This window comes from Acomys minous, assembly GCF_964271855.1.
Source record: "Acomys minous genome assembly, chromosome: 13".
NCBI classification, from domain to species: domain Eukaryota; kingdom Metazoa; phylum Chordata; class Mammalia; order Rodentia; family Muridae; genus Acomys; species Acomys minous.
In genome coordinates this window covers 62,661,252-62,684,150 of record NC_140495.1, presented here as the reverse complement: position 1 = coordinate 62,684,150, position 22,899 = coordinate 62,661,252, and the positions used below count along the sequence as shown (strand labels likewise).

At 52.1% G+C, this 22,899-nt stretch overlaps 1 protein-coding gene across 2 annotated transcripts; it reads left to right on the top strand.

The window, feature by feature from the left end:
* The first annotated feature begins 5,712 nt into the window (after positions 1–5,712).
* On the top strand, positions 5,713–20,990 carry AARS2 (alanyl-tRNA synthetase 2, mitochondrial). 2 transcript variants are annotated; one of them, XM_084754824.1, is made up of 22 exons: positions 5,713–6,173; positions 6,709–6,900; positions 8,181–8,326; positions 8,533–8,700; positions 9,516–9,660; positions 14,632–14,777; positions 14,956–15,064; positions 15,390–15,428; positions 15,532–15,643; positions 16,072–16,205; positions 16,632–16,782; positions 17,020–17,192; positions 17,303–17,416; positions 17,497–17,637; positions 17,872–18,009; positions 18,092–18,201; positions 18,325–18,433; positions 18,724–18,846; positions 19,033–19,143; positions 19,654–19,737; positions 19,844–19,954; positions 20,354–20,990. In XM_084754824.1, the coding sequence occupies exons 1-22, from the start codon at positions 5,949–5,951 to the stop codon at positions 20,516–20,518; spliced, it is 2,946 nt and encodes a 981-aa protein (XP_084610950.1). In that variant the 5' UTR covers positions 5,713–5,948; the 3' UTR covers positions 20,519–20,990. The 2 variants fall into 2 exon arrangements, with proteins under 2 accessions (XP_084610950.1, XP_084610951.1); XM_084754825.1 differs by lacking the exon at positions 5,713–6,173 and adding an exon at positions 6,292–6,453.
* The last annotated feature ends 1,909 nt before the right edge of the window (positions 20,991–22,899 follow it).

The window sequence follows — 22,899 nt, the reverse complement described above, 5'->3', positions numbered from 1 at the left end:
CCAGAGTTTGACTTTCCAGCCTGGGGTGGTAGCTCACCTACAATCCCAGTACTCAGAGGGTAGAGTCCCCTGAGCAAGCTGGCAAGCCAGAAGAGCCATTTCAGTGAGCCCTGGGCTCAGGGGAGAAACCCTGCCTCAAAGAATAAGGTGGAGAAAGAGTCCCAAGGTCAGCCTCAAGCCTCCACATACAAGTACACACAGTGTTAACCCACACGCATGCATAACACGTACGCAGAAACAAAGAGCAGCTTTAGTCTTCCCAAAGGGATGCGGCCCAGCGCGCAATAAGTCTCTACAACTTAGTGCTAATTTGCATGAAACAGAAGATACAGACAAGGATATAACCATTTAAACTATAACAACTTTTTTTTTTTTTTGGTTTTTTTGAGACAGGGTTTCTCTGTGTATCCCTGGCTGTCCTGGACTCACTTTGTAGACCAGGCTGGCCTTGAACTCACAGTGATCCGCCTGCCTCTGCCTCCCGAGTGCTAGGATTAAAGGCGTGCGCCACCACGCCCGGCTACAACTTTTTTTTTTTAACACTAAGGATCTGTTTGTAGCATTAGTCCCTTGGCTTTTGGTGGGTCCACTACTCCTTGGATTCCCAATCCCTGGTAGCTCCCACCTGGCCGGCTGCACACAGCGTCCCATCCCTGAGAGCACCTTTCCCCTCCTCTGCTGGGCTGCAAGCAACATCCTTCTGTCTCTAAGCAACAGGAGAAAAGGAGTTAGGAGGCAGTCATAGGCGCAGGACTAGCTCTGGGCTCCACTCAGCTTCTCAGCTAAAGTAGGGAGCATGGCTCTCAGGTGAAAGGAGAACCTAGGTGCACCCAAACATGAAGCCAGAATAGCCCTGTGTCTAGACTCAAGGCCTCTGCTTTACCCTTGCCATTTAAGGCACAATCCGGAAGACTGGCAACAGCAGCAGGCCCTGGAAACCTGCTAGAAATGTAAGATCCTGGGCTGCTGAGGCGGATGGATGGGTTAGCATGCTTGCCCCAAGGCTGACAGTCTGATCCCTGGAACCCACATGGTGGGAGAAGAGGACTTCTATGCACGCTCTGCATGTACCTGCCCACATTTATTCGATATATAGATGATAGACAGACAGACAGATCTACCTAATCAGTCAGGTCTGCATTTTTTTTAAAGATTTATTTATTTATTTATTTATTTATTTATTTATTTATTGTATATGAGTGCTTTGTCTGCCGAAGAGGGCATCAGATCACATTATAGATGATTGTGAGCCACCACGTGGTTGCTGGGAATTGAACTCAGGACCTCTGGAAGAGCAGGCGGTGTGCTCTTAACCTCTGAGCCATCTCTCCAGCCCCCAGGTCTGCATTTTTGACTGTGTGTGCATGTGCGCCCGTGTGTGCATCTGTCTGGAAGCTAGAAGCCAACTTTGCTATTATATTTCAGGAAATATTCATTTTTGGAGACTCTAAGACCAAGAGATCACGCAAATGGGCCAGTCAGGCTGGCCAACCAACCCCAAGGAGCCTCCTGCCCCACCCTCACAGCTCTGGGATTACCACAGGTCTTTATGAAGGGCTGGGGACCAGGGCCTTGAGCTCACGTGCCAAGCACGTCACTGACTGAGGTAAATCCTCAGCCTCCAGTTAGCCGTGGCCGAGGAGAGCCATTTTTCACAGTCCAGACAAGACAGCTCCATAATAAACACATCACCCGTAAGAGAGGCCTCTTAGAGACTGAACTGCCAACGTTTAGGCAACAGCTTTTCTAAGAGGCAGTTCTCCAGCGGGGTTCACTGTGCTCTGAGGGTGAAAAGTCCCGCCCCGCGCCCTTGGTGTCCATCAGTCCAGGGTAGAACAGTTTGTTGACCTTAAGTTCCTGCTCTCAAAGCAAAGGGGAAATCAAAAAAGAATGTTCCACTGCCAGCACAAGGCTGTCCCTTCCTCTAAACAAGTGAAACAGAAAGGAAAGGTGTCAAAGACAGATGCTTTGTACCCTCCGAGATAAGTAGGTCAGGTGGCCACAGGAGAGAAGTCCCTTGAGAAGAAAAAACCCCACTTTGTTTTCCAAGCACGGGGGCAGCACCAGGGCAGCACCAGGGCAGTGCTCATGGAGGCCCAGTGAGGAATAGCCAGAAGACAGTCTGCATTTGCATGCTAAACCACAAAGTGAAATCCCGCCGGAGACTAAGGCAGTGGAACGGTTCTCCCGAGAGACAGCCGCAGGTTGATAACTTCCTGTCTGACACGCCCTCTCCACCTCCAGCTATGCGAGGAAGGTACATCCTTCGCTCTAACTTCCGCGTCAGGCGGTGACGGTGGCAAATCAAAACAACTGCATCCCTAGCCCCAGACCGAACCTCTTTGCGTACAGCAGGAAATACCACAGAGAACTCCACATTCAAAAATCATGAGAGGGGAAACCTTACTTCAAATGCATTTCTAAGACCTATGATAGATGCTCCCCATGATACGTTTTGAACAGCCCAGGACACGCAGCTGAGGTCCCTACTTAACGTTTTATCAGAGCAGACCTGGCCCCCGGCTTCTCCCAGCATCCTCAGTCCCTACCTGTTACAGAGTATGTCGTACCCTGAACTCTCCAGCCCACCGGGCCGGACTGCCCTTCCTCCAGAGACCCTTCCCTCCAGAAGCCAGACGTTTTGGCTGCCCACCCCTTTTGTACCTTTGGCCTCCTGGATGCTGTACTTGGTTCTCCTCTCTCCCTTCGCCCCCGCCCCCCACCCCCAGGGTTCAGGGTCATGACCACTCTGGACTCTCGCAGGCTCCGCTCTCCCTTTCACCCACAATAAACGTTCTCCTGCAGCATACTTGGGAGCAGACATGTTCTTTTCTTTCCTTTTTTCTTTCTCTTTTTCATTCACCCATGAATGAATCCTCAAAATATTAAATGAAAGAAGCCATCTGCAGGGGCTGGCTAGGAGATGACTCAGCAATTAGGAGTCTGGGTTAAAGCTGAGAATTGTGAAGAGAAAGATCAGTTCTACAGTGATTCAATTAAAGCAAGCTTTATTAAATACTCCCGGGATTCCCAGAGAAATGGTGCTGATTTAGGTCAGTCAGGTACCTATGAGGACAAAACTGGGCGGGTCGTGGTGGTGCATGCCTTTAATCCCAGCACTCGGGAGGCAGAGGCAGGCGGATCGCTGTGAGTTCAAGGCCAGCCTGGTCTACAAAGTGAGTCCAGGACAGCCAAGGCTACACAGAGAAACCCTATCTAGGAGGGTGGGGGAGTCCATGGTACTTCCCTTCATCCAATCAGGGGCAAGCACACATCCTGACTTACATCCTGCCTGCGTAGCTCGCATCTACACATGGCCAGGCACCCATGTGCTGTTGCGGTTACCAACTTTGTTTATTAAGCTGAAAACAAGTGCCTTATTATCTTACAACAACAGCCCTTGGCATTCTGGGAAGTTATCTGTCCTTGGGCAAGTGGAGTTTACAAGATAAACTAGCCCTTACATGTGATTCTTCCAGAAGACCAGCATTCAGTTCCCAGCACGCATGTCAGGTGGCTTACAACTGCCTGTAACTACTCCAGCTCCAAGGAAATTCAACATCTCTGACCTCTACAGAGAAACACACACACACACACACACACACACACACACACACACACACACACAATTTTTAAAATTAAAAAAAAAATGCACAAAAGGCCATGTATAATTGAAGGCATTGATAGAAATGTCCACAATAGGCAAATCTATATAAAAACAAAAAACTGATTATTGGTTTCCTGGGGTTAGGAGGGATGAAAGGACCGGGGAGTATTCGTCAAAGAATGCAAGACTGGTTTCTAAGGCAATCACGGTGTTCTGGGGATGGTTTTACCAACAGCTGTGAATATGCTAAAAGCTTTGCTCACTTCTGGTGAGTGAATTGTAGTGTGCGAACTGTGGTGCGTGAACTTGCTTGTGTATGTGAAGAACACGCACATACATCTTTGCCTCCAACCTCAATGTAGGAAAGCTGAAAAGATGTGCACACCTTCCTGGCTTTCCACGGGTTCTAGGGATTTGAACTCAAATCTTCACATTTGCATGAAGAACATTTTTGCCCACTAAGGTTTCACTTTAGTCTTAAGTTTTATTTCAATAAAGTTGTTTTTTCATTTGCTTATTGAGGCAGGATGATTCTCCCAGGCCGACCTCAAACTCTCGATGCAGCTGAGGATGGCCTTGAACTTCTCATCCTCCTGCATCTCCCTCTGGAGTGCTGGGACTACAGGTGTGCGTCACAAGGTCCAGTTTATGTAGTGCCAGGAGATGAACCCAGGGCTTCATAGATGCTAAACAAAGCCTGAGAAGGTGCGTGTTTAATATATCAAAGTGCATGGTGCCACGTTCCTTCTGGTTAGTCTTAAGCGCAGACCTGCTACTCTATCTACCACAATGGCTGTGGGTAAAGTCAGTGCTGCCTGAGGAGCTACTCCATCGGGAAAACCAGTCTCATCACTGTTAGGTAAAGGATCGCACAGTATTTCCTCAAGGTTGCCAATCTCAGAAAACCCCGTCTGCCTTTAGGTCTCTGTTCCTAAAACACTGGAGGAAGAATCCAAAACGGGCAGAACACCACCCTTAACCTACACGGAGAGGGGAGGGAAAGAGAGGAGCGCGGCATAGACATGACAGGCTCACAGAATTCACTATTGCTATAGAAACTCAAGTCCAAAATAGACTGTGCATTTCCCAAAAAGAAGCTGTACTTCAAAGAACCCAAATAGCACACAAAGACCGATGGCTGAAAGACCAATGGCCCCCTGGGTGGCCAAGGCCGTCTTGCTGACCACAATGACCTCAGGACCGTTAACCTCTCTACTGCAGTGCTTCTCAATCCCTTTAGTGCTGTGATCCCTTAACACAGTTCCTCGGGTTGTGGTGACCCCCCCTCCAAGCATAAAATTATTTTTGTTGCCATTTCACAACTGTAATTTTGCTACGGTTACCAATGTAATGCAAATATCTGATATGTGACCCCCCCCACACCCCAAGGGGGGGGGTCCCAACCCACAGGTGGAGAACCACTGCTCTCTATTGGGTCTTAAGTTTGGCAAAGTCTTTTCTCTCCTCGGATCTGCTTAATTTCCCAGACTAAAGTCCAAGCAAGGTCATCATGAGAAGGTCTGTCTGGGTCTGTGAGCTTCTCAGTTACTGCTGTGACCGTGGAAAGGAAGTCAAGGAGACTGTGCCTGCCGGGACAGGTATCTCTTACCGGCAACAAAACCCAAAAGCTCAGGGCGTTGGGAGGCTGAGGGAAAGCCAACAGCTTTGTCCTGGCCTGGCGACCTGAATTCTCTCATCCCCAAGCAAATTAAAAGACCAAATGTCATGAGGCAATTAATAATGGAGCAGATGCTCCATTTGGCTTCTGTGTCTCCACCAGTCTCTTGCTGCAAAGAGCCCGCTTCAGTACCTAAGGACAAAGTGGCTCTCTCCAAACCGAGGCCAGAGGAGGAAATGGCAAAGTCCTAGAGCGGTGCCTGGCACTTAGGCAGGGTTCTGTACTGGTTCACCATCTCTTGAATTCTCATGATCCCTTAGCACTCTTAAGGGATCAGCACAAACCACGCGACCCATACACGGAATTGCACCCACACCTGTTCATTTGCAGTTGCACAAAATAAATTACATAGCAACCATTACTGCCAGTTTTGAAAGCAGAGGCACTGCATTAATCTTGTTATTAACGTTCATAATAAAGCCTAGCACATGATGATTTTTTTAAATGAATCTCGGTTTAATGCTGGATGAATTAAGTGCCTACTGGGTGCAAAGTGGTACGTTGAATCGCTCGCCAGGGGAACTCCCCTTCTTGAGGAACCATCTCCACCAGAAGCTGAGGCTTGCCGTAAGTCTTCCACCCGCCAGGGGCCGCTATAGGAAACACTAGGCTTCCTTTCACACGTCACTCTTTGACTCTGGGAAGCCGTTGCCCGGAGCTAAGATGGCGGCGGTGGCTGCGGCAGCCGGGAGGCTGCGGCGAGCCATTGGGAGGTCGTGCCCATGGCAGCCGTTCTCAACCGAGTCCCGTCCACCCCACGGAGCGGCCGTGCGGGACGCCTTCCTGAGCTTCTTCCGGGATCGCCATGGCCACCGCCTGGTGCCCTCCGCTTCCGTGAGGCCGCGCGGCGACCCCAGCCTGCTTTTCGTCAATGCAGGCATGAACCAGGTGGGGGCGGGACCACGCCCTTCGGGGGCGGGGCAAGGGGGGGTTGCCTGAGAAAGGCACCTCGCGATTGGGCCAGAAAAGTGAGGGGCGGAGGGGCTAGTTAAAATGATTGGTGGCCTGATTAGGTCTTGGAGAATTAACTTGAAAACTTATCGAGAGAAATTAAGTTTATTATCCCTGGACAGCAGGTGTGGAGCCCGGAGCTGCAGGCTCCGAGTAGAAGACTATTTAAATGAATATAACTCATCCATTAAGTAGACGTTTATTGCGCGCCTGCTTGGTAATGTTTTTGAAACTTTGACTATGTCCAGCCACCTTCTTATCTGTAAATTATACTACTTTTTACTAGGCGAAGGTCTCTGGTTTAAGATTTTTCACCTCTTCTCTGCTTCTCACACACTAGAGATGTCTGCCTGAGCCTCTGGGGCGCCCAGGGCCAGGACCACATTGCACCCTTTAGGGTCACAAATAGCCTTGAGTTTCAACAGCCCTCTCCATCCGCTCCCTACTTTAACCTTATACTATGTGCTTCTAGTTCAAGCCCATCTTCCTGGGTACAGTGGATCCCCGAAGTGAGATGGCAGGCTTCCGGCGTGTGGCTAATAGCCAGAAATGTGTGCGGGCCGGAGGACGCCATAACGACCTGGATGATGTGGGCCGAGATGTGTCACATCATACTTTCTTTGAAATGCTTGGCAATTGGGCATTTGGGGGCGAATATTTTAAGGTGAGTCTCCTGGGAGCTCCGGAGTTAAGAAGGTCTTTGAATCCTCGTGCTGGATACTGCGGCCAAGTGCTAGACAAAGTTCATAATGGCTCGGTTGGGAAAGGGCTGTGGATCCCCCCCAGAACTCGCAGAAAAACTGAAGGCCAAAAGCGTGTGCCTGTAGTTCAGGAGCTGCCAGACGGGAGGTGGAAACAGGAGGATCCCTGAAGTTCACAGGGAAGCTAGTCTGCCCTACGTTCAAAGTTCCAAGCTAATGAGAGACCCTGTTTCAAAAAAAAAAAAAAATTAGAAAGATGACACAAACTAGAATTATTTGAAAGGAGGGACACTTAATTGAGAAAATGCCTCTATGTCTATATCTGTAAGACATTTTCTTTTTGTTGTTGTTGTTTTTCAAGACAGGGTTTCTCTGTGTAGCCTTGGTTGTCCAAGACTCATTTTGTAGACCAGGATGGCCTTGAACTCACAGCGATCCTCCTGCCTCTGCCTACTGAGTGCTGGGATTAAAGGCATGTGCCCCCATGCCTGGTGACATTTTCTTAATTAGTGATTGTTAAGGGAAGGCGTAGCTCCTTGTGGGTGGTGCCATTCCTGGCCTAATGGCCCTGGGTTCCATAAGGAAACAGGCTGAGCAAGCCAGCAAGCAACACCCCTCCATGCCTCAGCATCAATACCTGCCTTTAGGTTCCTTCCCTGTTTGAGTTCCTGTCGTGACCTCCTTTAATAATGAACAGCAATCTGGAAGTATAATCTAAATAAACCTTTCCCCTCCCCTCCAAAAAAAAAAAACTAGAAAGTACCTAAGTACAGTCACCCATAGTCATCTTTTGACTTTCATACATGCATAGTCACATGTAGTAGATGTATACACACACACATACGCACGCACGCACGCGTGCACACACACACATACACAAAGAGATACAATGAAAAGGAATATGCCTCACTTCCCTGATTGAAAGAAGGGACTGTCTCCTCCCTAATGGTTGCTTACGAGTTATATGAACAGATGGCCAGGCAGCAGTGCTGAGACAGGCGCTGGACATAAAAAGTGCCCAGGTCAGGGTGGGTGGGTGGAGGAGTTTATGGAGAAGACAGAAGTCACTGGGGCTGGAAAGAAAGTGGGCTTTATAAGATGGAGACACTTTCCAGGCAGGAGAAACTCAAGGCAGAGCCTCAATCTGAAAATAGGGTAGGTAGTGGGAGTGCGTCGTGTGGGTTCATGAACTCGCGGGGCCTGCCTGGCCCATCTCTTCACTCCACGGTGGTTTCTACTGCAGGAGGAGGCTTGTAGCATGGCCTGGGAACTGCTGACTCAAGTCTATGGGATCCCTGAGGACAGGTTATGGGTCTCCTACTTCGGTGGTGACTCCAAGACAGGACTGGGCCCAGACCTGGAGACCAGAGACATCTGGCTTGGCTTGGGGTAAGTCAGCCCCATTCTGTCACCCACCCCTGGGCCATAGGAACACCGGAAAACAGACTCTGGGTTCAAATCCTCAAGAGTTCAGCATGTCCCAGCATGCCTTGGGTCAGCCCTAGGACCCCTCTTCCTGAGCTGGACTTGGTGAGAGCTTGTCATAGCAGAGAGGTGCCAGCAATCTTCCACTGCCTCCTTGGCTTTCTCCCTAGAGTGCCCGCCAGCCGCATGCTTTCCTTCGGACTCCACGAGAACTTCTGGGAGATGGGAGACACTGGGCCTTGTGGGCCTTGTACTGAGATCCACTATGACCTGGCTGGGGGCGTGGGAGCCCCCCAACTGGTAGAGCTTTGGAATCTGGTCTTCATGCAACACAACAGGTAACAGTGGCTGAAGCCACCATTAGTTTCTAGGGGGACTTACATGCTTTTTAAAAATAATTCCAGCCAGGCATGGTGGGGCACGCCTTTAATCCCTGCACTCAGGAGGCAGAGGCAGAAGGATCACTGTGAGTTCGAGGCCAGCCTGGTCTACAAACTGAGTCCGGGGCAGCCAAGAATACACAGAGAAACCCTGTCTCGAAAAACCAAAAAAATAAAAATAAATAAATAAATAAAAATAATTCTAAGTGGTGGCGCATGCCTTTAATGCCAGCACTCAGGAGGCAGTGGCAGGTGGATCGCTGTGAGTTCGAGGCCAGCCTGGCCTACAAAGTGAGTCCAGGGCAGCCAAGGCTACACAAAGAAACCTTGTCTCTAAAACAAAACAAACAAATAAATAAATTATTGTTGTTGTTGTTGTTGTTGTTGTTATTATTATTATTATTATTATACTCCTTGTCAATGACAGTTTCAACTAATTATTGATGCTCTCCGGCCTCTTATTGTATAATGGAGTTGAACTTAGCGATCACTAAGATTTTCTAGCAGGTCTTGACCTGTCTCTCTGAAGACAAAGAAACCATCTTCGTAGCTATGTCTGGGTGGGGACAAGGACCTAGAGTGAGAAAGGAGCTAATGTTTTTGAAAAAGGATGGGCCTTCATTGCCTCCACTTGTGTAGGGAGGGGAAGGGGACACTGCCCTCAGGTTCCTGCTATCTCAGCCCCTGGGTTGTCATGTTTCTCCCAAACTGAAGCACCTGCCTCACACTTGCCAGACTCAGTTGGCCTCACCTTGCACCCTTTTCCCAACCAGAGAGGCAGATGGAAGCCTACAGCCGCTGCCCCAGCAACATGTGGACACAGGAATGGGCCTAGAAAGGCTGGTGGCTGTCCTGCAGGGCAAACGCTCCACCTATGACACTGACCTCTTCTCTCCCCTGCTCCACGCCATACACCAGGTGAGTCGACCTCTGCCTCAGCCTCGTTGCTTTTTATTTTTCGTGTGTGTGTGTGTGTGTGTGTGTGTGTGTGTGTGTGTGTTCCAGATGACAACCTTGGGTGTCATCTTCAGGAATGCTGTCTACCTTCTTTGAGACAGGGTGAGACAGTGGCCTGTAGCTCACCAGTTAGGCAGCACTGGGTGGCTATCAAGCCGCAGGGATCCTCCTGGCTCTGTCTCGCCAGGGTTGGGATTACAAGCCTGCGCCACTGTGCCAGCGATTTTACCTGGGTTACAGAGATCCAGCTCAGGTTCTCGTGCTTGTGAGGCTTAACCCTTTACTAACTGAACCATCTCCCCAGCACACACACACACACACACACACACACACACACACACACACACACACACCACTGCCTCGTGGTGCTTATTCATTTGTTGAGAACTCAGAGTATTCCCAATATGTGGGGCAGAACAGACCAAGGGTCGCAGGGTATCAGGGATGCAGCTAACAGTCGCTGCTACCCGATGTCCCTCCTAACTCCTCTCCTCAACCATTATGCAAAATGTGCACGAGTCCTTTATAAAAGGCTCAGGGCTCAAGGGGACACTGAGGCAGAATGTCCTTTTGGGTAAAAGATTTATTAAAAGAGGTTTTTTTTTTTAAAGATTTTATTTATTTTTATTATGTATACAGTGCTCTGTGTGCATGTATACCAGCACACCAGAAGAGGGCACAGGATCTCATTATAGATGGTTGTGAGCCACCATGTGGTTGCTGGGAATTGAACTCAGGACCTTTGGAAGAACAGCCAGTGCTCTTAGCCTCTGAGCCATCTCTCCAGCCCCTTAAAAGAGTTTTTAACTTCGTGGACAGACAGCAGCATGATAGGACCCTGGAGAGAGTTCAGGCCCCAACACTATAGCTAGACAACACAGTGGGGGGGGGGGGAACGGGGGAGGGACTCTGAAGAGAGCCGGGGTCTGCAAGGCTGAGTGGTGGTCCTTTCCTAGAGCTCTTAGAGGAAGGGGAAGGTTTTTGCGCCACATAATTGATAAGGGAAGTCCTCAGCAGGGGCCTGGACTCCACAGAAGGGATGTGCTTCATGGAGAATTTTGGGGATGTGACAAAGAGGACACATCTACTTGAGTCTGCCCTCTGTGCCATTAGCCTCTGGTGTCCTGAGCCTATAGACTGACTGCCTTGGGGAAATAAGCTGCCATTCTCCTGGAATCCAGGCATGGGAGGAGGCTAGGGCATCAGGGGAGGTAGAGATAGGCTGTTGGTAGAGGGTCTGTGACTTTCTTTAAGAAAGAGGCTGCTACGCGTGGGCGTGGCTTGACGAGCCCCCTAAGCCGAAACCTGTATGCTTGGCGCAGAGGCTCAAATAGGAGAGATGTGGAGATAACCTTCCAGCCTGAGAGGCAGATAGTAAGTGAGTGTGAAAGAACAAGATCATAGCCCACAGGTTCTGAGCAGGCAGCCCGTGTCTTACAGAGGAATCCTAGACCAGGTGGGTGGAGAAGACCTGCCTGGGAGGTGCCCTTTGATCTAAAAGCTGATAGAGTCAGCACAGAAAGCGCACGCCAGACAGGCGACAGCGGGTGCCAAGTCAAGAAAAGTTTGACATTTGCCATGGTCAGCAAGGTGAGCAGATGCAGCCTCGCTCCTCCCCCTTGAGGCCCCCTCCACCCAGGGAAAGCAGGGTCCCTGACTGCATCACAGAATAGACTTTCAGGGGAGGTCAGAGTGAAGCAGAGAGCGAGTTTAATACTTACATGGCGACACAGAGGGAAAAGGCAGTGCGGGCTCCCCAAGAGAGCTGTGCTTAGGTGTCTTCACAGTAACTGTATTTATGGTCCAGTAGCTTTCTAAGTTACATTTCCCAAAGGATGTCATTTACAGCAAGGTTGAAAGTTTAAGCCCATTTTAAAAATATAAACTGGTAGCAGGGCACAGTGGCACACATTTATAATCCCAGCACTTAAGAGGCAGAGGCAGAAAAAAGAAAGAAAGAAAGAAAATATAAATTGGTTTATTTCTTTTTCTCCAGGAATTCCTTTTGCAAATGAAATTATCAGGCGGTTTTCTGAAGCGCCTCTCTTACATTTGGGGATGAGAGAAGTGTGCTAATAGGGTGGAATTTAAGGCCTCAAATATTTTTGCTTTTTTATTTGTTTTGTTTTGTTCTGAAAGATTTATCCATGTAGCCTTGGTTATCCTGGAACTCCCTCTGTAGACCAGGCTGGCCTCAAACTCACAGAGACTGACCTGCCTCTGCATCCCAAGTGCTGGGATTAAAGGCTGGCACCACCACTGCTTGGAGATTCTTTGATTTTTGTTCGTGTGTGTGTGTGTGTGTGTGTGTGTGTGTGTGTGTGTACACGCATGCGCGCGTGCACGCACGCACACTCATGCCCACAGAGACCAGAAAAGGGCAGGGCGTCAGATCACCTGAACCGGAGTCACAGGTGGTTGTGAGCCACCCAGTGCGGGTGCTGAGAACCAAGCTCAGGTCCTTGGCAAGAACGGTAAGCAGCACTCTTACCTGTTGAGCCGTCTCTCCAGCCCCTCGTGTGTTGCTTTTTAACAGCCTTGCCTGAAGTCTTTACGAAGACAAGTACATCTCTGAGGGGCTTTGGCTTTGGTACTGAAGTTTCTTGACCCTCAGCCAACAGGAGTACAAACTAGATCCCAGGCCAGGGGCCTTCTTTCCCTTTCCAGGCTCTTTTAATAGTCCCTGCCTTTCGGGAAAGGTCAGACAGACAGACAGAATCCTGTGAGGTGTGGATGGAGCCATGCCCAAGAGCTTTTGCCCCATAGCACACCAATGCTGTATGGCAGCTGCTGTCCAGGCGAAGAGTCTGTGGACAGTGGCACAGGCCAGGCCACCTTTCCTGGGTTATTCTTTTGGTCTCACGTGAGCTCATCCAAACATCTGTGGTTGGGTATGACGCAGCTCTGCTCGTAGACTCTAAGTGACTGTCTGTTTGGAGCAGTCAGGGTGGCTAAGCCAAGTGTCTGCTGTCATCTAGCTGGCCGGCTCTAGCTCAGGCCTCTTCTCGCCATAGCTCAGCAAGGATCCTAGAAGGAAGACAGAAGTAGTGGTATACGCTCCTTATATCCTTTTTCTTTTTTGCGACAGGGCCCCATGCATCCCAGACGGGCCTCAGACACTTGCTCGTGTAGCCAAAGATGACCTTGAACTCCTGACCCTCTTGCGTCAACCTCCCAAACACTGGAATCCCCGGTGTGCACCACCACACCAAGATTCCTTCCTCCTATAATCTGCTGGCCAGAGAAGGTGGGCAGCTCGAGGCTCAGAGATAGGGGGATAGATGCTATCTGCTGATGGAAAGCAGCCGCTTGAAAATCCTGTGGCAAAGTGGCTTGTGCTCAGGGAAAGGACAGTTTTACAGATAGTCTTCTGCAAAGAAGAGAGCAGGAATCAAATCTTGTGAGGTCTTGAAGTCCAAAGTGTGTGTGTCGGGGAAGGGGGGCCACCGGGAGGGGGGAGGGTGCATCCTGGATGGTGGCAGAAGAATAGACACTAACAAATGGACAAGATATCTTTCACGGGCTGGGCGTGGTGACGCACGCCTTTAATCCCAGTACTCAGGAGACAGAGGCAGGTGGGTCAATGTGAGTTCGAGGCCAGCCTGGTCTACAAAGCAAGTCCAGAACAGCGAAGGCTACACAGAGAAACCCCCTTCTCGAAAAAAACAAACAAACAAAAAGATATCTCTCCAGGAGGTCAAAGGAAAAGGCCCATCAGTGGGTGGGGCTAGGGGAGTGGTTTAAGCAGCATAATGAGTTTGTTTGGAGGTTAGCAGATTAAGTGGCCTGCTGTGGCACTTTTGAGTGTCCCACAGCAGGCCTCTACTCCTACTCCCCGCCCCTCGAACTCATAGAGATCCTCCTGCCTCTGCCTCCCAAGTGCTGGGATTAAAGGCGTGCGCCACCACTGCCTTCCCTTTTTCCTCTTCTTTAAAGCAAGCGCTGAGCCTGTACACGCTGGTCTCTGTGAGTTTGAGACCAGCTTGGTCTACATAGCAAGTTAATAAAGTAAGCAAGGGTACCTCTAGAACCTTCTAGAGAGGTTGTTTTAGGGATGGATGGTGCCTTAGGGTTTCTGTTGCTGTGATAAACACCATGACTGTATGCAAGTTGGTGAGGACAGGATTTCTTTCGATACATTTCTATATCACAGTCACATCAAAGGAAGTCAGGGCAGGAACTGAAGCAAAGTGTGTGGTCTGGCGCTGCTTACTGGCTCAGTCGCGTGGCTTGCTCAGCCTGCTCTCTTGCTAGACCTACGACCACCAGCCCAAGGGTGGCCCCACCCACAGTGAGCTGGGCCCCGCCCACAGTGAGCTGGGCTTCCCACATCAATGATCAATCCAGAAAATGCACTTCAGCCTTGCCTACAGGCCAACATGGTGGGGCGTTTTTCTCAATTGAGATTTTGTTTTCCAAGATGCTACTAACTTGTGTCCAGTTGGCGTGAAACCAGCCAGCACAGATGGGATGTGGTTCAGGGGTGCCTCTCCTCTGACTGGAAATTCAGCAGGCGATGGCCACCAAGGGCCTTTTAATGCTCAGCACACAAGCCCCGAAAGGGCCGGGGAGCTCTGTTCAACAATGACTTTTCCAAAAGGCCATTCTGTTTCTTTGGTTTTGGTTTTCTCCTTCTCCTTCTTCTCCTCCTCCTTCTTCTTCTTCTTCTTCTCAAATAACAACAGCTGAAATAAACTATCCACTACACCTGGGGGTAGCATGAAACAACATTCTAAGAACAATTCTGTGTTTTGAAGAAACTGAGGCCACATTTATCTTGATTTTTTGGAGCTTTCTCAGAAACACACAAAATTCTCACAGGATTCCGCTCTTGGGCTGTGCTCCCATGGATGTGTCAGTTTTATGGCTGAGAACAGGCACGTGCCCAGGCCAAGCAGAGCCAACAGCTGTGTCTGCTTTCCTGCTTTTCAGGGCTGTGGGGTTCCCCCATACTCTGGCCGGGTAGGGGCAGCAGATGAAGGACGCGTAGACACAGCATACCGAGTCATAGCTGATCACATCCGCACGCTCAGTGTCTGCATTGCTGATGGTGTCTCCCCAGGGATGTCAGGTGCCCCGTGAGTCCGGAAGGCCAGCTGGTTCTGGAGTGGTAGGGCTGGCTGGGAAGAAGGGAAATGGGAGGTGAAGTCGGGTCAAGGGGTCAAGAGCTCAGAAGGGATAGGGGAAGCACCCCACTCTCCATATTGCTGGCCAGATGGTGCCAGGGGTTCATACCTGGGCCCTGAACCCCTCTAGGCTAGTTCTTCGTCGGATTCTCCGTCGAGCTGTGCGCTTTTCCACAGAGGTCTTGCAGGCACCGCCTGGCTTTCTGGGCAGCCTTGTGCCAGTGGTGGTGGAGACGTTGGTAAGCACGAGCAAACCTTCTCCTCTCTGCATGCCTCCCGGGCCCTTGGGAGCCTGCCACTGAGCCCCAGCAGTGTCCCACCCTTACTGTCCAGTCCTGCACCCCATCAAGGAGACCTTGGAAGGGTGCTCATTCAGGCTGCTGGACCTTTGACCTTGGAGTTCCCTTCCTCTTATACGCCTGCCTCACTGGAAACCACTTCCCTATTGAGTCCCTCCCCAGTTCTCAGAGCATCTGGGCCTCCTGGGCAGGCATCTGTTGATGCCAGGGGAGGGAAGGGGGGTGGGCTGTTTCCGTCCTCCACAGTCTTCCCCTACACCCCCAGGGAGCTGCTTATCCGGAACTTCAGAAGAACTCAGACAAGGTACTGATTCAGGTGGGGAGGTGGGGGCCACCTGGAGAGCCATGGGGAGAAGCCCGTTTCCAAGGAGACCCAGCTCCACTCCCTGCCCTGTGCCTTGCTTCAGATAGCCAGTCTGGTATCAGAGGATGAGGCAGCCTTCCTGGGCTCCCTGCAGCGAGGCCAGCGGATCATCGATCGCACCATTAAGCGCTTGGCACCTTCTGATTTGTTCCCTGGTGAGCTGGGGGCCTAGCCAAAGCAAAGGGCGGGAGCTTTGAGCCCACCAGGGGCTTCAGACCCACCCCAACCCCTAGCCCCCATGCCCCTACTTCTGCCTGAAGTTTCTCCCAGGTGTTCTAGACCTGACCACTGCAGGAGCCTTGCCCTGCCACCCCCTCTCCTAACCACCCAGCCAGCCCACCTCCCACCCCTTGTCTCCAAGGTCAGCTTCAACTTAAACTGAGGCCACCAGAATGCCACGTGTCCTGGGAGTGGATGCTGGCCTACCCTTATCTGACCTATGGTTCCTCACCTGCGAGCACCCAGTATGGAATGGGGCACTGGTGGGGTTTGCGTGGCTGAAGAAGCCCGAGGCTACCTCACTTCCTTCCCCATCCTTTGCTCTGCCGCTCCCCATCCTCAACCCTCTGGTCTCTTTCCTCAGCTGAAGTGGCCTGGTCACTGTCACTGTCTGGGAATCTGGGGATTCCGCTGGACCTGGTGGAGCTAATGCTGGAGGAGAAGGGGGTGCAGCTGGACACTACAGGACTGGAGCAGCTAGCCCGGAAGGAAGCTCAGGTATAGGCCGCTAGACACTGCGGTGACCCCGCACTTCCTTCTTCCGCCCTCATCTCCTAGTGCGAGAATTACAGCTAGTCAAACAATTGGAAGCTGAGGTAGGGTCTGTCCCCTGAGGACAGATGCTCAGGTCCTACTCAGCCTGTAGAGAGGAGCACTAGCCCCAGTGACCACAGAGGAACAGAAGGGAGGGAGGGGTGGGGGCAGGGTGGCGGGGTGGTTGTGGGCAAGAAGGCCTGGCCCTGAGGCACCTGTGGGTGTCTAGTTTGCCAGCCACCTAAGATGACCCTCTGCCTCAAGTCTTATTCCATGCAGGCTGCAGGGTTCATAGACACAGGGCTCTCAAAGGCTCAGTTCCCATCCCGTGGTGTTCTCTGTGCATCTGCATCCCCCACACACCCCATGCCCTGCACACTTGTCCTGCAGCACCGGGCCCAGCACCTGAGCCCAGAGCCAGTTCAGGAGGAAGGACTGTGTCTTGATGTTCACACACTGGAGGAGCTGCACCGTCAAGGGGTACCCCCAACTGATGACAGCCCCAAGTATAACTACTCTCTTGGACCCAGTGGGGATTATGGTGAGAGCCTAGACACAGGCTGGTTAGGCAGTAGCTTTCCTGACCTTGACTGGGAAGGAGAGAAGCAGTAGCCACCAGCTTCTTGCATTACCCAAAGTCCCCAGCAGGGGTCACTGCTTCCTTCCCCTGGAACTGTCTTTTCTCCTTCACCATCTGAAGCAGCTGAGCCTTGGCCTCACATCCCCAATCCATCACATCCCCAGGCCCTAACACTGATAATCCTTCCGCCTCCGGCAGAGTTTGATGTCTGTGAGGCCCAGGTGCTGCAGCTGTATTCAGAGGCTGGGACGGCTGTGGCCTCCGTGGGTGCAGGCCAGCGCTGTGGCCTCCTATTGGACAGAACCAACTTCTACGCTGAACAAGGGGGTCAGGCTTCAGACCGGGGCTACTTGGTTCGTACAGGGCAGCAGGTGAGCACCTGGCACCCAGGGCTGACTTCTGTGGGAGGCAGACGCGAGCCTGCAGATTGGGGGGATGGCTGTGGGCAGTCATTCTAACACGTTGGTCCTCTTCTCCCCAGGATGTGCTGGTCCCTGTGGCCCGGGCTCAGGTCTGTGGGGGCTTCATCCTGCATGAGGCAGTGGCTCTCGAGGGCTTACAGGTGGGGGACCAAGTGCAGCTGCACGTGGATAAGGTAATACTGCATATCCTGCGGCCCTCCTCCTCCCCCACCCCTGCCCTCACCCAGGACCATGGGTGACAAAAGTGTTCCAGGCCTGGCGAATGGGATGCATGGTGAAGCACACGGCCACCCACCTGCTGAGCTGGGCCCTTCGGCAGACCCTCGGACCTACCACCGAGCAGCGGGGCTCCCATCTCAACCCCGAGAGGCTGCGCTTTGATGTGGCCACCCAGGTGAGCTGGGCACAGAAAGAGGAGCCTTTATGGGATGTGGTAGGCTGCACAACAGACAGGAGGCGAGTTGACTCGTCTGAGGACCACCACTGCGTCCTGTGGAACCTCACCTCAGCAAGGCCCACGTACTCAGGACATCACCTTCACCTCCAGCCACTCATCACCGGGGACGCCAATTACCCTTTAATGGGCAGAAGCAGTTACCAACCCTGTGCCTGTTTCCCCACACCCCAGACCCCACTAACCACAGAGCAGCTTCGGACAGTAGAGAGCTACGTGCAGGAGGCTGTGGAGCAGGATAAGCCTGTGTACATGGAGGAGGTGCCCCTGACACACACTGCCAGTATCCCCGGCCTTCGCTCCCTAGATGAGGTGAGTTGTGGAGGGGTGACCCCAGAAGGCCTCCCCTGTCCTTCACAGGCCGCTAACAGCCGTTGTCCCACCTTCCCCTCAGGTGTACCCAGACCCTGTCCGGGTAGTGTCAGTGGGAGTTCCTGTGGCCCACGCCCTGGCACCAGCCTCCCAGGCTGCACTGCAGACCTCGGTGGAGCTCTGCTGTGGGACGTGAGTCGCTTTTGGGCCACCCTGTCCCTGAACCCTGGATCCTTTTGGCAGCCACCAGCCTTTGCTTTAGGCTCAGACTTCTTCCTTCTCTCTGTTATTACCCGTCTTCTCATCTTCCTCTAGGCACCTGCTACGTACGGGGGCCGTGGGGGACCTGGTGATCATTGGGGAGCGCCAGCTGGTCAAAGGCATCACTCGTCTACTGGCCATCACTGGGGAGCAGGCCCAGCAGGTCAGAATACTAGAGGCTCTGGAGACTTCTGACTGGCGGAGGGCTCGGGGGTGGGGGGTGGGGGTGGGAGGGGGAATGTCGGGGATAACCAGGTATAGGCAGCATGCCTATACACAAACACTCCCGTGGCGGAGCAACTATTAGCAGCTATCGGCTGTTAATTTAGGGCTGGCGCCTTGACTGGTTCCAACCAGCAAACATTTCTGATATGGCCCTGACTGCTGTGAGATAGGAACCCCAGTCCTGGGAGGGTGCCTGTAAGTCTGAAACCTTCTTGTCCTCTCCCACAGGCCCGAGAGTTGGGCCAGAGCCTGTCTCAGGAGGTGGAAGCAGCCGCTGAGCGACTCAGTCGGGGAAGCCAAGACCTGCCAGAGGCTCACCGGCTATCTAAGGACATAGGATGTCTCACTGAGGTCACCCTTGCCATTCCACTCCCTAACTTCCGCTGGCCCTGTTCCTCCCTCCCATCCTTTCCTGGACCCTCCCCATCCCTCCCAGCCTTTCAGTTGGTCCAGATGTTTGTCTTCAGGGTGTGTGTGGGGTCTGCCCTGACTCTGTCAGTCAGAAGGGATAAGGGTGACACACGGCTCTGACCATAGGTCATAGACTCTGCTGTGATGCCTCAGTGGCAGCGGCAGGAGCTGCAGGCCACACTGAAGATGCTTCAGCGCCGTGCCAACACCGCCATCAGGAAACTGGAGAAGGGCCAGGTGAGAGGAGGTCAGCTGTGCCTGGTACTCATAGACATTGCCCCACCAACCCTCGGAAGCTTCCAGAACTGGGATAGGAGTCAGAGGCAGCTTCCTACTTCATGTGCTCCCATACACCCCCGTCACCCCGCAGCCTGGCTGTAGCTTTTCCCCAGCCCAGCCCATCACGCAGTCTCCTGACATGAATGCCAGTCATCCTTAACTGCTCCTTGACTGTCACTCCCTAGTCCCCTCCCCGTCCATCTGTGCCATCTGGCCTTCCTCCTCTCACCTTCAGTAACTTTTGTTGGGCCCAAAGACAAAATAGAAGAGCTGAGACAATCACAGAAGGCCACAGATGGAACCCAAGAAAACAGGCCACACCAGGCAGAGCCGCCACCCTCTCATCAGAACTAATGGCCTCTGTTGAGGGAGAAGCTGAGAGGGGGCAGCTGTTAGCTATTAGACCGGGTCTCAGATGAGAAGTGGAGTATCCATGCCCAGCCCCTCCGCTGCTCTTCTGCCCCACAGGCTGAGGAGAAATCTCAGGAGCTGTTGAAACGGCACTCAGAGGGGCCGCTCATTGTGGACACTGTGTCGGCTGAGACCCTCTCCGTGAGTGCTGGCCAGTGGCCTTCCTGGGGCCTACAGAAGGCCAAGTCCTGACTGGGAGGTCCTGGGCATCTGGGGAGCTGTGGGTCACTGTGTCATCCTCATGTAGGTGCTGGTAAAGGTCGTGCGGGAGGTATGCAAACAGGCCCCCAGCATGTCTGTGCTGTTGCTCAGCCCACAGCCCACTGGCAGCATCCTGTGTGCCTGCCAGGTGGCCCAGGTAAGGGGTCCCAAGAGCCCACCCTAACTGGCCCTTGCTTAGCTCTGGTCCCACCTCTTTTATTGCTTCCAGATAGGAGATCAAGGGTAGGGGGAGATAACCTATGAGAGAAAGAGCAATCTCTCCTTGTCCCTAAAGATACCTCCTCCCGCTTCCCAGAAGGCATTGCAAAATTCCTTAGTCACCTGCCTTGAGGCCCCCAGTTCCTTGCAAACAAGTCTCAGATGTCCATCACTTCCATACATATTCACAGTCTAACCCTTTCCTTATTGTTCACCAGAGGTTCCTACCCTGTGCTCAGCCTGGGAGAGGGTGCTCCTTGTTGGTGACTGTGTTCCCAGGGGTTTACAGAATGAATAGCGACCCTGAGGACTGCTCCCTTTCTGACTCTCTCCCCAGGGTGCCACACCCACCTTCACAGCGGAGGCCTGGGCACTAGCTGTGTGCAGCCACATGGGAGGCAAGGCTTGGGGCTCTCAGGTGGTAGCCCAGGGTCATGGGCACACAGCTGACCTGGAGGCTGCCCTCGGAACAGCCCGAGCTTATGCACTCAAGCAGCTCTGACTAGGCTCGCCCAGCGCTCACAGGAGTAAGTGACGTCCATGGTGCGCTCATGGAGCTGCATAGCCTTCCTGGAAGCTGAAGCAGAGGACCAGCACCTAAAGGCCAGGTATCTGAGCCAAAGACGGCCACCTGGGCCACCTGACACCAGCAGGCTCGAGGAAACAAAAGTGGACTGAGAAGCAGCAGCCCCAACAAATGTGAAGACCTGGACTGTTGTAGCTGGGAGTGTATTAAAAGGACTGGACAGTTGGCTCAGTGGTTAATGCACCGCCACCGCCACCACCATGACCACCTGGCATGGCGCACACCTTTAATCCCAGTACTTGGGAGGCAGAAGCAGGTGAATCGCTGGGAGTTTGAGGCCAGCCTGGTCTACAAAGTGAGTTTAGGACAGCCAAGGCCACACAAAGAAATCCTCAGAAAACAAACATTAAATAAAAAAAAATAAAAATACACACACAAAATAATAAAAGGTTTGTATTGTTTTTTGGTTTTTTTGAGACAGGGTTTCTCTGTGTCACCATGGCTATCCTGGACTCGATTTGTAAACCAGGCTGGCCTCAAACTCACAGAGATCCGTCTGCCTCTGCCTCCCAAGTGCTGGGATTAAAGGTGTGCACCACCACTCCCAGCAATAATAAAAGTTTTTTAAAAAGTATTTCACAGAGGATTGGAGTGCTTGGTGCCATTGGGCATGGTGGCGCACGCCTGTAATTCCAGCACTCAGAGAGGCAGAAGCAGGTGGAGTTCTGTGAGTTCAAGGCCAGCCTGATCTACAAATCAAGTCCAGGACAGCCAAGGCTACACAGAGAAACCCTGTCTCAGAGGGAGTCAGGGAGGACAGAGTACTCGGTGCATTTCCAGAGGCCCAGGTTCAGCTCCCGGCTCATGGTGGACTCTGGGAACCTGCAAATATGTAACATAGACAAAAAATGTTAAAGGGTGAGTGGCCTTCCTCACCCTGACATGGATGCCCACTGTTAATCTCACCTGGCACCTAAATCTGGACCATCCAAGCATCAGAGCATTCAGAGGCGGACCTGTGAGCCAGGATTGGCAGGATTGGCCAGGAAGCATCTCCTGGCTGTCAAGTTCCATAAATGCCATGTGAAAATCAGAACAACAGGGTACACAGCCCTGGTGTCATTCGTTTCATTAACAATAACTTGTTTGGGGCTGGAGAGATGGCTCAGAGGTTAAGAGCACTGGCTGCTCTCCCAAAGGTCCTGAGTTCAATTCCCAGCAACCACATGGTGGCTCACAACCATCTCTAATGAGGTCTGCTATCCTCATCTGGAGTGAAGGCATACATGCAGGCAGAACACTGTATACATAATAAATAATCTGAAAAAAGAAAAGAAAAGAAAGAAAATGCAAGAACACAAACACTCTAAAAACAAAACAATGACTTGTTTCAAGTAAAGCCAGGATGGCTTGTTGACACAACTGACAGTGACAAGTACCAGACACAACAGCTTTCTTCCTTGTGGAGCCTGCTTCTAGGGTAAGGGTGGAGGGACAGACAGAGAGAGATGTGTCTAGAATGAGAAAAGAGCCAGGCGTGGTGGCACAGGCCTTTAATCCCAGCACTCAGGAGGCAGAGGCAGGCAGATGACTGTGAGTTCGAGGCCAGCCTGGTCTACAAAGCAAGTCCAGGACAGCCAAGGCTACACAGAGAAACTCTGTCTCAAAACAAAACAAAACAAAAAAACCCAGAAGTTCAAGGTCATCCACAACTACACAATGATGGTTTGTAAGTCTCTTGTGAGGGCTTGAAGGGACTTGGAAACAGAAGCCTGGCTCCTTGCTGCCGGACTTGACCGGGGAGGTTGGTAGTAGGCTAGTCTCTTCTGTTTACCACTGGTCCAGCTTCTCCACAGCCCGCTGGACTGAGGAGCCAACAGAGACTTCTGACCAGAGAAGCTAGCTTTGCTAGCTAAGCTTTGCTTTCCTAGGACCCCTCCACTAGTCTGCTGTCTCTCAGCTCCGGAGAACGATTTCTCTTCTATATATAGCCTGATCCCTGGAGTCGTCTCTTGCCTACCAAGAGATCAGGACAGCAACTCTATCCTGTCACCCGGATCGCTGCGCTGGCGCCAGGTTTGGGGAAGAGTGCAGGAGCCCTACGGAGGCCTGGGTCCTTCTGGACTCTGACACTTGGTTCATATTGGAGAGAGGGGAAAGGGCTCCTCAGCAGAGCTGGAGTCCACAGTTTGGCCACAGGGGACTTCCTGAGACTTAAGTACCCATAGGAACTCCTTCGCCTCCCCTGCCTCTTTTACTACTCTTGGGCCTTCTCCCCGTCCCCCACTCTTAACGAGAAGTACATCCCTTGCACACGAAAAGCGTAGGCATCCCGAAACACGCAGCCAGAAAGCACG